Raw genomic sequence first — 13,950 nt, forward strand, 5'->3', positions numbered from 1 at the left:
AACCCACAGATAATCAATTGACAAACACATAACACAAAGAAATTCAGCATTATCCTCACAATTGAGAAGCTGGAACTATGTAGTGTTTTAATAGGTTATCAAAAATATTTGCTCGTTAATTGTGATTAATTATCTGTCAACTAATCCATGAAATAAAATCCTATCTCATTTGACGCACACACACAAAGCCTTTCCCATGGGAACCATTTAATAAGCTTCATATCGGCTCCTAATTACTGATACAGTTTGCTTTATATATCAGCCTACTTTTAGTCTTGTGTTATCTAGTGGAGACATTTTTATCGGTGCACTTCAAAGGCATGATACAACGCTAGCTATTTTAAAAACAGACAACCAAAAACAGGCATGATGCAGGAATGGTTAAGAAAACTCTTAGAAATACTTTGTTCAACAATCACTTTTTGTAGTACTCTGGGCACATGCTGATTTTGCACCATCTCTGCCAGCATGATTATTTCATCAGCCTCCCTGCGTTGAGACTATTTGTGTACTTTTCCGAAAACTGGAGCAGTGCATTCCGCTCCACTTAAACCTGTCCAGTACAATGTCCTGTAGTCGAATGCTATCGGTGTCATGCTGCTCTGTCGTAACGACCCTTCATTCTTTGTTCAGCCTATTCAAATCACAAAGGCCATTAAGCAGGAGGATCATGTGATACAGTACATGAGTGTTTGCCCTTTAATTTTTCTTGTTGTGCTGGTTGGTAGAGGCTCAAAGTCCCACATGCAGCTCTTGTTAATGAGACTACTATAGAAGCATTCACTGCAAATATTAACTGCATATGTGTGTGAGTTTTTGAGACGTTTAGTTTACAGTAATGTCTTGTTCCATAATCTTAAGAAGAGCAACCCACCTACCTGAATTGTTATTACAGTATGAATAGAAGCAACAAGCTAATTGTTCTATGGACAGACAATGTGTATAGAATGAGCAGCGAAATGCTTCTGTGTACAAACAGGAAGTCCTGTTCCATATCAAGCAAGTGAAATGAACCAGAAACACTGGGGAAATGCACTTCTGAGACACAGATAAGTTGTGCAGGTGTGCTTTATGACTGGTTTCTCTGTAAAGCCAGGTGGGTGGTGGCGAAGTTGATAGGGACTTGGCTTGGCAACAGGAAGGTCACCAGTTCAAGTCCTGGCAAGACCAAGTCCTACCGAGGTGTCCCTGAGCAAGGCACCGTTCCCTACACTGCTCCCCGGGCGCCGTACATAATGGCAGCCCACTGCTCCTAACACTAGGATGGGTCAAATGCAGAGAAACAATTTCCCCACGGGGATTCAATAAAGTATATCATATCATATCAAGCCCTCTAGGAATAAATAAATTACGTTACATATTTCTGTCTGATAGAGAAGAGGAGTGTTGACTCCTCTGTAGACACAGGGGAGGAGGTTCAGATGAGGTAAACTCGTGGGTGAAAGCATTTGTACGTTTGCACACTTGGATTGAAACGTTTGTTGTTCCGCAGTTTCTTGACTCGAAGAAACTGACAACCAACCACAGCATGAACAAATCTTTACTGAAGCGAGTATACCGAGTTGGCTGTCTAGTGTTACTGGCAGTGTTTGTAATATTCACGAAAAGCTCTGAACAAAGACATTATACAGTACCTAGTGCACTCGCTTATTCCTTTTTTCAGTTTTTCTGTCTTTCTGTCTTTGTGAAACAGCACTCTAACTTATTTATAGTCAGGTTACACAGTTACACATCTGACTGCTATATTAGGTTGCACAGATTTGTGTGGTCTACCATCTTTTATGGCAACTCTGCGGAGTCTCTTCTGGGTTTTTTGTCTTGGGGGGGTATAACTTAACCGTACACATTGGTAACAGTTATATTGCATGGTGCCTTTTTTATATCCTGTGTCAATCACCTTACATTTAAATATCCACCTTAAATGCAAATATCAAGTGTACATATCAAGTCAATTCCCACGTTAAGTGACACCTCACTATCTGCCAGATGTGACTATTCCCGTTTTTTAATTGTTTGTGTGTAGGAGTGGGTTTGCTTTGCTGCTGTTTCCGGATCATAAAGGCACTCAATTACAGCAGCAAGTTCCACCCTTCCTGATATCCACAAAACACGATAAGAAGAGAACTTGCTACTGTGTTGAATAATATACACAAAGAACTCTCCAAGTTCCTTTTACACTCTCTTTGAAGGTTTCAGTAAGACTTTCAGTTCTTCCACCACTTCTCCAGTGTACCTATTTTTGGTATTGGAATGCATCGTTGCCCTGCATGCGGCTTGAACAACACATGACTGGCCGTATGAAAATCATGAGACTTTTCCGACCGGCTTACTTCAAATATAGCACCCCGATGTGAAAACAAGGAGTCGTAAATACTTCACCATATGGGATGTGTCCTTTTTATAGCTGTAGTTGTTTCCTGCTGTGTCATGTTTCACTGCTCATCAATCATAGCCTCAGACAGATGAACATTCTGTGACTTCTCTGATCCACTTTCACTTACAGTATCTTTTGTGAATGACTCTGCCCCACAGGCTTTCCTCTTAGAAATAGTTTAGCAGAGGTGATAAGTCCATATTCAGACTGTCTAATGATCTATTCAGTGAGTAGAAAGATGACAGTCTTAACATTTGCTTTTCTGTGTGAAATGGTTACTTCTTTTTTTTTTTTATGAAGGCAAAGGTTTATTAAATTGCGTTGATTTAAAAAGGAAATGTCTGCAGGAGTATAGAAAACATCTCAGTTGAGGTAACCCACAAAATGTAAAACTTATTCCCAGAAATCAAAAGATAATATCCTTTTAATGGACCCTCTTGTTGACAACATCTGTGTGTTTTTAGACATGCCTTCATGCACAATTATGATTTTGTATATAGCATATCTTTTTAAAGGATGGTGCTTTAACTCAAATCTGCCAGTGTGTTTTTGTCTTCTATGATACCGTTGCTGAAATTCATCAAATACTTGTTGTGTCTTAAAGGAAGGTTTTCCCTGATCCTGCCTGTATTTTGTAGAAAGTCTAAGCTGTTCTTGGAAGTACTCAGTGTAGTATGCTCATCACAGACATGGAAAAGCACCTGGTGGATTCATATATCTTTTCCACATGTCTCTGTCAGTGCTCAGCTGAGGGTTTTTATGTCCAATCTGTTATTTCTAGTCTGTTAGAAAAGGTTCTCGTCTTACACGGCCTCCTGAATAGCATCTCACCTCTTGCTTTAGTGCTTTGAATCACATATTTCTCCGCTCTTAGTTATCTTGAATTCATTTCAAGTTTACAAAACACCAACATTGAAGCATTAATATTCCATTGCTAGTCCACAGTGATGTCTCTGGTGCAGGCTGCAGAGCTCCGCGGTCATCCTAGCAGTTTCAGTGACAGAAGGGACTTTAATAGCCTTTTTCCACCAGCTGTGCAAAATGTATTGCAGTGATTGCACTTGGGTGTTTGCCACAGAGGCTATCTACACCATGTTTAAAATAGGGTACAGTTTGCTACCACAAGTTTTTCTGGAGTCAGAGAGTTCACCCTCTGATCGCGTGAAGGTCACTATCGGGTCAGATTTAATAATGTACACGGATGGTTTCAGAGAGAGCTCACTAATGACCCTGGGTGCCAACATGTTTTGATGTGCACTGATTTAGTTCTCCCCCTACTCTGTTATCAAGTTAAGGGCACACATTTACAGCATGCTGCTTTTAAATAACACATTTTCTACACTTGTCTTAATGTAAGTTCGCCTTTTTTAAATACGTCGCTACTTCTTGCCTACTTTGACAATTGCAATTGTGGTTGATTATAGTGTGTGAGGCCTTGTAAAAATGGTGTTTTTGTAATGTGAGTTTAGTTTTTATGCTAGATGTAGGAGCTCTTAAAGCCTACTGTGCTGTATTTGCTGCCATTAGCTTGCAGTCTCTCTGAGATCAGTCTTTCATGGTTGAAGCTTTCCAGTAGCTGACTTCTCTCTATCTGATCAGCCTGTCAGTTATACAAATGTGGGGCCATTTGGTTTGTGCATGTGTTTCAATTGGCTGTGTGTGTGCGCTCTCACAAGTGGAGACACATGTTTTGTGTGGGCCATAGCAACGCCAAAAAAAATCATTATCTGAGAAAAATTGCTCACATTAAGGTCATCGCAACCATTTTGCCTGCACAGACTTGCTAATCTCTTAACGCCTGTAAATGTCTAATGATGCACAATATTGGAATTTTAACATGATTATCATAGATAAGTAAATGACTGATATAACCTTTCTTTGACTAGTTCAGTTAAAACAATGCACAACAATATGAAAAGTTCTTAGGTCTGCTGATGATGGTGGTGATAATCATATCGTTCTCTCACACATTTTCCTCCTCAGGCCAATGAGTGGAACAAGAATGACGAGCGCCTGCTTGCGGCAGTGGAGCACGGCGAGGCGGAGAAGGTGGCTCCGCTCCTCGCCAAGAAGGGTGCCAGCTCCGTAAAGCTGGACAGCGAAGGGAAATCAGCGTAAGCATTCTTATTGTTATTTACAAAAGGATAAAAGGAAGATGGCTGTGAATATATTTAGCATGCAGTATGCAACAGCTTCTGTAGGATGTATGCGGTAGGTGCTAGGGGAAGCAGCTTCAATCAAAAAAGAAAAAGATTTAGATTCTGCTCCATTAACAAGGTTGCTTACTAAAACCAGAGTAGAACAAGATGTCCAGTTTGCAGCCTGTTAAGTAAGATAAAGTGCAGCTTTTAGATAACTACCTGGGTCTCAGCTCACACTTTAATAGCACCGGTTTTAATAAGAAATAGGGTAATTGTGGTAAAATAAAAATGGGTGATTCAATTTAGAGGAAACCTTATCCAGTCCTGGTGATTTTTGTGTTTTCTTTCAGTTCTAGGATTCTTGGGCTTATGTAACCACTTTCACGCTCCACAGCACCATGTTAAAAATGTATGACCAATCTAAAAATATAGCTTTATTTTTAAGTCCCTGAAAGGTTGACATTTTCCAACATTCATTCAACCTCACTGATTATCAGTGTTGTGAAATCCACTTCATTTCTGCAGAGGGGGTGAAGCGCGTTGCCTCACCAGTTGAGATTGTTGATAACACAGAGGCTCAGTGTTAATATTTGACCTCCTTTCTTTTTTCTGAAACGCAACACCCACTGACCTCAATGTGTTTGGCAGCTCACGCAGAGCCAGGAACATCAAAACCCAGGAACAAATGCAAGGAGAAAGAAATGTGTAGATTCTATCATGCTGAGAACAACACGCAGCCATTTTTATTTCATCAATAGCTCACATCCCCAACCTTTTGTGAGTCAAAAGCCGAAACACGCATACAAATCCACACTCGCCGGCTTTGTAAATGATGATGAATGTGATGTTTTGGGATCTCAATGCTTCAATCTTTTCATGGCTCACAAAGGAGGAGTCTACAGTATCTCTATGGTGATACAACCTGATTGAAAGGCATGTGGGCATAGTTGCCGTGTGTTAGTGTGTGAGTGTGGCACACTCCAAGGGAATGCCGGGCATGTTTAGTGATTTTCTTTCTCTGTGCATTCTGCTCGCTGACCTGGAAAAGGGGTTGTATTGATTTTCTACTGCACACATACTGTACGCACAAACAGACAATAATGTGTACGAATAAAACATTGTGGTTTTACAAAGGGGAAGATGCTCTATGAGCAAAGTCGTTGTACTTTTGTCTGATGGCAATAAAGATATATTATATTCTGTTTTCCCATCATGACATTCTCAAAGTTAATCTAAATCTAGGAAATATGTCAAATAGCTCTCATGCAAACGTCTTTGTGATTTTATAAAGCCTGACTTTGTTTTGTGTGTGTGTGTACAGTCTTCATGTGGCGGCTGCACGTGGACACACAGACTGCCTCTCTGTCATCCTGGCCCATGGAGCTGACCTGTCAATCACTGATGCTGCAGGTAGGCACTGCAGTTTATAAAGTAAAGATAACACGTCTAGGGATGGTTAAGAATTTCAGCATGCCACCATTATTTTCATAGTAATGTTTTTAGAGTCCAAAAGTCCTACTTCCAAGATGTATTTGTGTGGTCTTCTTCTACCTTTCATTTTATCAAATTTGAATGAATATATTTCCGCCTAATAAATACATCAACTATGCCCTGTCTTTTATTTATGTTCAGGTTTAAATCCGTTGCATCTTGCTGCCAAAAACAATCACATCGAGTGCTGCAAAAAGCTCATTCAGGTAAGGTGGATGGAATTAAGAATGCTCTTAAAAGTACCAATTAAACAATCAAATGTACTTTTCTAACTGCCCTTAAAACAATGGGACAATTTGGTTCAAGCCATGCTTTTTTTACACTACGGTTCAGTATTTGTGCACTTTCAACAAAAGGTGAGAAATATGCAGCTGAGAATGTTTTCAGGCCACTCAGCAGGACTGTTCTCGGACACATTGCTTTGTGTCTCCAATAAGGAATGTGTGAACGCAGGAGCATGAGCTGTTGGAAACCTCCAGTACACTCTGAAGAGTCACACTGTTGTGTTAAGATGTCTGACAGCAGACCGTTTCACTGGATCCTTCCTTCAGTCTGCTGATTGTGTGTGTGTGCATCTGCGTAGATCAGCAGACCGCAGCAGGACGAGACACACGCACACACACACACTTTCACACACTCTTACTGCTCTAATCTGCTGACCTAACTATCCCATGATAGTTTGCAGCATCTGCTGGTACACACATCAAAAGCTCCAAACACCTTTCTGCCCCTGTGCCCCAAACGGCTGGTACGGCTGCAACCTAACAGCACAGGAAGCTGCAAACTGGTAGCTGTTTGTTTACAACTGACAATCAATAAAGTTGTTATTCCTAAAATGTCACACAGCTACATTTTTGAGGAAAGTTTTAAACCGTTATGATAAATGTAGAAAAAGAATCAAATGATCATACAGACAGAGCAGGTTGATGGAGAGTGGAGACTAAATCACAGCAGTTACTCGCATAACTAGAGTTTTAGATTCTTAATAATGAAGGAATCATTCGTTTGCATGTCTAATATGTTTCTGTTTCCCCTCCAGAGTAAGTGTCCTATCGATGCAGTGGACAGTTCAGGGAAGGCTGCTCTTCACCACGCTGGTGAGTGTCTCAGCATCCTGAGAGTTAATAAACAGATAAAATAAATGAAGATTAGCCTGCTTAGACAAGAACGTGGGAAAATATCTTGTGAGATTAGGTTTGAGCTCTGATTCTATTTGGATGAAATCCTCTACAATATTTTATAGTGATTAAGCGTAGTATCATCCCAGTCTGTTGTCAAAGGTTCCCACAATGCTTAGCTGTTCATTCAATCCGAACTTTCTTACACACCTTATCATTTCTTTCTTGAGCCTGAGATTGAGGACTTTGTATGTTTTTAAAGGAGAAGGAAATCATGTGCAACCCATCTTTTTTTAATTTGGTCTTTTTGAAATCAGAGAGGAGGATGAAACAGATGCATATCTAAATGAAATCCTAAGGCTAACTGCTATAGACCACACTGCTATCTCTGGACTTCTTTCTTCATCTTTTCATGGCTGACTTTCTGATTGTTTCTTTTAATCCTCAGCTGCCAGCGGGAACATCCAGACCGTCCAACTGCTGTGTGAACTCAAAACTCCCGTCAACCTAAAAGATGCAGTATGTATTTTTACTCCTTCTTTTTTCCCAGACTTATTTTCCTGGCAGGATAGTAAGGGGGCCTGAAACGGGATAAAAACCACAGAAATGCTTCATTCAGTGTGATTCATACCCCTCTCTAATTTGTTATTTCCAGAGAGGAATATGTTCAAGAGAGTTGAATGCTTTGGGTTTCTTTTTCTGGAAATTACCAGACAATTGGTCCTGTGGTTGCAACATGATGCTTTCTGCAATTATCTTCTGTAAAATATCTTATTTAACTATTATTATTTATTATTATGTCCCTTGATTTGCTTTCTAAAGAGCAGAGGTAAAATGGTATTTGTTTAAAGGTGGGGTAGGTCATTTTGGAGAAACCAGCTAGAATTTGAAAATACACAGCCGGAAGAAATCTGCCACTTCCTTACAGAGCCCCTCCTCCAACACACACGAACGCGCACATGACCAATGAGAGCACAAGATAAGTTTGTGCACAGATTGAAGGCTGACAGGCAGGTAGGCCATCCAGTTACTTTAGCCGGGCCGGCTCAGATGATTGGTCGTGCTTTTTACAGTACTACAGCTTCCACAGATGACATGTTTGTATGGATTTTTTGTCAAAGCACTTCAGATATTCATTGCTATCGGGATGTTAAGAGCATTCCATGGAATATAACAACAAGTGTATCTCGAGCCGGTTTCTCAAACTTACCTACCCCTACCTTTAACTGTTTAAATCTACAATATGAACGATACTCTTTAACAGACATTTCCTCTCGTTTGTCCTTATAGATGGAATAATATTTCACAGTGGGTGTGTGGGTGCCTGTGCATTTATGTGTGAGTGTGTGTGTGAGGTAGGGGGTCAGGGTACTGTGGGAACTTTGCTCTCAAGCCACAGACATGTGGTCTCAATTGCAGTGATGCACCATGCCTGTGGTTTTAACCCAACTGCGCTGTGTGAGCATGATATCGTGTGTGTGTAATATAACAAGAGAGCAAGTGAGAGAATAGAAATAAGGAAGAGGGGAAGAGAATGTGTTTCCTATTTATTTCCCTTTTTATTATCATGCCACAGCTGGCCTGCTTGAGATAAACACACACTCACTCTGACACACCCACACAGTGGTCTCTAGTAAAGGCCGACATGTTAAGATGTTTTGTGTATTTCTAATTAAAATGAATTGCCCCCTCGTTCTTGTTCAAGCCTTTGACAAGTTGTATGTTGTGGCTTTTGAAACTGGTTCATGCTACCTCTGTAAACCACTGGCTGCGAGGACTTTAAACTAAATAATTGTGTTCCTGACATCCGATATAGTTGGAGCCAGCCTAACCACACATTCTTTCTGTGACATTTGCAATATATCTTGCCAATCAATCTTAAAATTGTTAAGCAGGTTTCCGTAGCTTAACGACAATGCTGTCCGCTGTACACATAGACTAATAACCACAAAGTGTGGAACATATGGCTGTTTGTGTTGTGAGCAGAACAGGCCAGCTTGTTAGCCTCAGGCAGACATCATGGCTGTAACTCATATCTATACCTGGTCTATATTTGACTTAAATAAACCCACAGCAAGATATAGAAAGAAACACAGGAACATCTGCCAGGTTTCTCAAATGTCAGACAAGGAATGTTTATAGAAAATCAAGTAAACTTAAATTCTGCTCAGACAGAGGTAGTACAGTATATAGTGTAAACGCTTCCTTATGTTTTCAGTTGGAAAGAAATATATTTCTCAATTACTCTGAGAAAATCCAGCCTTGATACAATTCAAAGACGTGCCCCGTTAATTGTTTGGCATCTATGCGTTCGGTCTGAGTGGGTGAAGGAGTAGAAGACTACAAATGTGACAATTTGGAATAAACATGATGGTACTTTATTCTCTAGACAAGTTAGTCATGTAGCTTGTTTATATACAGACTATAGCCCTGTCTATACTTTAACATTTTAGGCTGATACTGATCAGTATTTGGTAAACATATATATGCGCCTATAGTGTAGTAGTTTGGTTCAATGTATAATAATCTCGGCCAATACATATCAGTCTGAATGATTTATCTTTCTAGCTGAACTGCAGAGTGTTTAAAAAGTATTGCTAGATAAACAAAATAAAGAAGTCTGGAATAAAACTGAACTGCTGAACATGTGATCAGGTGAGCTAGTAGTACAAAGTGAAATCGCGTATGTCATATAGCGTTCACAAAGTCAAATGTAATAAAACATTTGAAATCTGTAGGAATGTTGATTTCTTTAGTTTGTATTAATGTTAGTGTGAATACTAGTTTGCAGTGTGCTGTAGTCTCATTGTTAATCATAGGCGAATGAGTTCTACAAAATGAAAGCATGCACATTTATTGTAGTCATTATGGTAAAAAATTAAACAGGCATGATCAGGTTCTAGGCTGGTCCAGTGGACATCCACATACCAGGAAGTGGCCTAGTGAGTGATTCAGTGAGTGGTATTCAGAAGGAGTTTTAGCAATGATTCCCCACATGGGATTGATGACCTTGTACGGCGAGGCAGGATACAGAAGGAAAAAGAACAATTCTGGCTGTAAATATTCCAGACTTTTTTTCTTTTTTTTGTAGATAGTTTTACCTCTCCCAGCCTCCAAAAGGATTAAAAATAAATCCACTCATTTCATAAAATATGAGGTGGGAAAAAAGTTTCGAAAGTACGTCACATATACTTAAAATATTATTTACCAGACTGTGACACAGACCTACTGTATATCGAGTATGTGATCAGGAAGTAGCGATCACCACAGAACTTTTTATATATAAGGATTTTTCTTCTCTTTGAAGTTCATCACTGGTCTATTTTTTCTCCGAACAAGTAACAGGTTAAAAGCCAATTTAGACTCTTTATGTGTGTTTTTGTGGCAGTTTTGATAGTTATTGTCCCATTAGGAGTGTATTACGTTTTTTAACAGGCCCATGTTTGTGTGTGCTGGCTGTGATTGGCAGGCTTCCTAAATGATGACACTTAGCTGGGATGGCTGCTGCTCCAGTTCTTTACATCTTTGCCCTCATTTGGTAGTCTGGCTTTAAACTGACAGCAAGTTTGAAACATAATCCATAGTGTAGACGAACATTTATACACCTGTGCTCTCACGTTCATCCACACAGACACTAAGTCTATTACCCTGAAATGTCTGTATTTTAGATTCCTGAGAAGAAGCACAGACTGAGCGGAGCAGACACAGGGCTGTTAAAGTATTTAGCAGAGCTCAGAGGAACCCACAACATACTTTGGTTCTCTGTGGTGTGAGCAAGCAGCAGCCTTGTAATATAAAACACAGAGCCATGCTGACACACTTTATGTTTTCTTGACATTCTTGTGCTTTTTTCCCCACAGTTGAACAGGACTGGATTTGTTCCACTTTGGTTAACTTGCATGTAATATAAATGACTAGTGTAAATGTCTACACAGTTTAATATAGAGTTCCTTACCTGTCGTTTAACGATTAGTGAAGATGAGGTTTTTCTGCCCTAAACTTAGCCTTCTGGCAGCAGCTCCTTCCATGCTGTACACTGCCATCCAAAAGCCCGGCCAATCACATGAGTTAGATTTAGGTCATAGAGGTTTAAGGTTAGGTTAAATGTCATGCTTGGGGTTAGGATCTGTCAAGAAATGTGGGATTACTTTTCATAAAATACTGCCTCAGTTGGTCAACTTGGGGCAATACACTCCACTGAGTCAGCCTGTTCATTTGGAAATGTAAATAATATATAATCCATAATCAAAATCTACGCCTCGTCAGAACACAGAAAACATTTGGCTTTTCTGTTTATCTGCCGGGAAATTCAGTCAGGAACATCCTGTCCTCTTTCACATGGATCTGAGATTTCTCTCACCACACAGACACTGACCTTAGTTCATGTCCAGGCCCACGTCCTGATGTCACTCCAGATAACGTATGAGGTGTTGGGTTTTCGATCCCTCCATTATATGATTGCAATCATAACTAATGTTTGTATCGTCTGTTTGCTCTAAAGGATGGGCTCACTCCTTTGCTGTTGTCAGCCAAACATGCGCATGCTGAGGTGTGCAGCACTTTGCTGGACTGCGGTGCTGAAGTCAACACTTTTGACAACAGCGGCAGGTACAAACACAGTCAAGAGAGATGACTTATTACAGACACTTGCAGGTGTTGCATTGGGCATCAATATTTGTTATTTTCTGCGTTGCAGGACGGCCCTGATGCTGGCCACTGAGTCCGGTGCTCTCTCTGTGGTTGAAGTGTTGATCCAGAGAAGAGCAGATCTGACGGCTGCAGATTCACAAGGCCACGATGTCTCACACTACGCCAAGCTGTCGGGCAACTCTGAGATCAAAACCCTCCTCACTGCTGCCCTGAACAGCCATCAGGGCCTAGGTAAATGTTATATACACACACACACACACACACACACACACCACACACACACACACACACACACACACACACACACACACAGTTTGAGCATTGAAGCAGCCTGAGGACAGTCTTTGTGTGTTGCCAAAATTATGCATTAACTTATTATTAATTATTTTTCTCGGTGACTGAGTTATAACTGCAACGATTAGTCACTTAACCAATAAGTATTTTTGCTAATTGATTATTCATTTTACATGCACAAATAGCCAAAATATGGAGATTTCCTGCTTTTCTCATCACATTCAAGTAAATATGATTGAGTTTTTTATTTAAAACATTTTTTACATTTAGGAGACAAAACGTTTTATCAATTGATTTAGCAAATAGGCAACTAACTTGAAAACTGAAGCCGTGCTGTACCTAAACTCAGACCTAACCCTAACCTATACGTCTAAATGGTTAATCTTGTCAGGACCAGCTTTTTGCCCAAAGAGGGCATACAGTATGAGTCACCATCATGGTACTGTTTAGATATCTGTCTTCTAAACAGACAAACAAACAAACATATCACTCATGTGTTTGAGATTTGTATCACTCTGGTTTCAACGCTAAGTCAACACTGCCACCTGGAGTTCTCCCACTAGTATTGTTTTTATTTTACTTCACATGTTTGGTGTTAGCTGTTTTCTTTGAATGCAATGTCAAATGTTTTAGAAATATTTAAAACATCTAAAGAGAAAGACATCATTATTTATTTTTTGCGTGTTTTCCCTTTTCTCCTTCGACAGATACAAAGTCTCCTCGAAGTCCTCAGGTAACACACCAGCATGGAATCAGAGTTACTAAAACACCTGCACCTATCAATTATCATTAGTAGTGGATGAGTCCACACATTTGTTTCCATCTGATTCATAGTGATGGAAATCTAAAGCCAAATTCTATTTAGTTTCTGTCGTGTCGATGCAGCTTTTCTTCGGTGTCAAAGTTCTCAGACTGACAACAATATTTGAGTTGCTATTTTGGAAAACTATACTCAAGTCTTACATCAGCTCTCATTGATGGACCCTCCTCTTACTAACCAGCACTGAACGCCTCCTTTCTTCTTCTCTCTCTGGTACCCTCCTTCTCTTCTCTCTTCCCTGGCTCCTCAGCATGATCAAGTAGCTAAACTAAGTGATGAACGGATCACAACTCCCAAAAAAAGAAAAGCACCTCCACCTCCTATTAGCCCACTGCAGGTAACGCATGTCTCTCTTTGTATCTGCTTCATCATCATGGCACTATTTATAAGTGCATGTCTGCAGGATGTTTATACAATGAGCAGTCAGACCTGTATCTACCCGGTGTGTTTGATTATTACCTGCTATATTTATCAATCAGTCCCTCATTAGTTTCAACTTTTGCCAAATGATTTCACTCATGTTTTTCTTTATTTAATGTATGCACTAACAGGCCTTGTGTTCTCCAGAGTTTAGGATCGATGAACGTTCATGATACACAGATCAGATCATAACCATCATATTTGAATTGTTTTGAAAAGAGTTCAACAATTGTTGGCCATTTCTCAACAAAATTATAACAAAATCTAAAAATAAGTCTTCCTCCTTCAGAGCTCTGGGCCCTCCTCTCCCTCTGTCCTAACTTCCAGTGGGACACCAGGATCCAACACAAGTGACACTCCCAAAAGATTCAACTACAAGGTAATGACAAACTTTAAAACATGACAAATATAACAACTTCAGAAAGGCAGGGAGCATTTTCTATTTTTAATACATTTAAATAAACGTACAATTATTTAATTATACATTATTATATACTGTTAATAAGGAGAAGGGAACCAGCTGGAGAAATAATTATTTTCATTATCAAAAAGTCAACTTTAATGTCAATCTTTCAGTTTGTGTGTACAGACAGAGAGATCGAAATAACGTTTCCAACAATCCCAAATACAAATGTTTAAATA

At 39.8% G+C, this 13,950-nt stretch overlaps 1 protein-coding gene across 2 annotated transcripts in view; it reads left to right on the top strand.

Moving 5' to 3' along the window:
• rai14 (retinoic acid induced 14) overlaps positions 1-13,950 on the top strand; it is a 33,594-nt gene that overhangs the window by 12,215 nt on the left and 7,429 nt on the right. The window contains exons 3-12 of one of the 2 annotated variants that reach the window (XM_079660156.1): positions 4,358-4,488; positions 5,837-5,925; positions 6,148-6,212; positions 7,046-7,103; positions 7,573-7,643; positions 11,626-11,732; positions 11,821-12,005; positions 12,776-12,801; positions 13,139-13,225; positions 13,598-13,687. In XM_079660156.1, coding sequence (XP_079516282.1) covers positions 4,358-4,488; positions 5,837-5,925; positions 6,148-6,212; positions 7,046-7,103; positions 7,573-7,643; positions 11,626-11,732; positions 11,821-12,005; positions 12,776-12,801; positions 13,139-13,225; positions 13,598-13,687 — 909 coding nt within the window. The remainder of the gene's footprint in view (positions 1-4,357; positions 4,489-5,836; positions 5,926-6,147; positions 6,213-7,045; positions 7,104-7,572; positions 7,644-11,625; positions 11,733-11,820; positions 12,006-12,775; positions 12,802-13,138; positions 13,226-13,597; positions 13,688-13,950) is intronic. The other variant, XM_079660157.1, reaches the window with a different exon arrangement.

Source organism: Notothenia rossii, assembly GCF_949606895.1.
Source record: "Notothenia rossii genome assembly, chromosome: 11".
NCBI classification, from domain to species: Eukaryota; Metazoa; Chordata; class Actinopteri; order Perciformes; family Nototheniidae; genus Notothenia; species Notothenia rossii.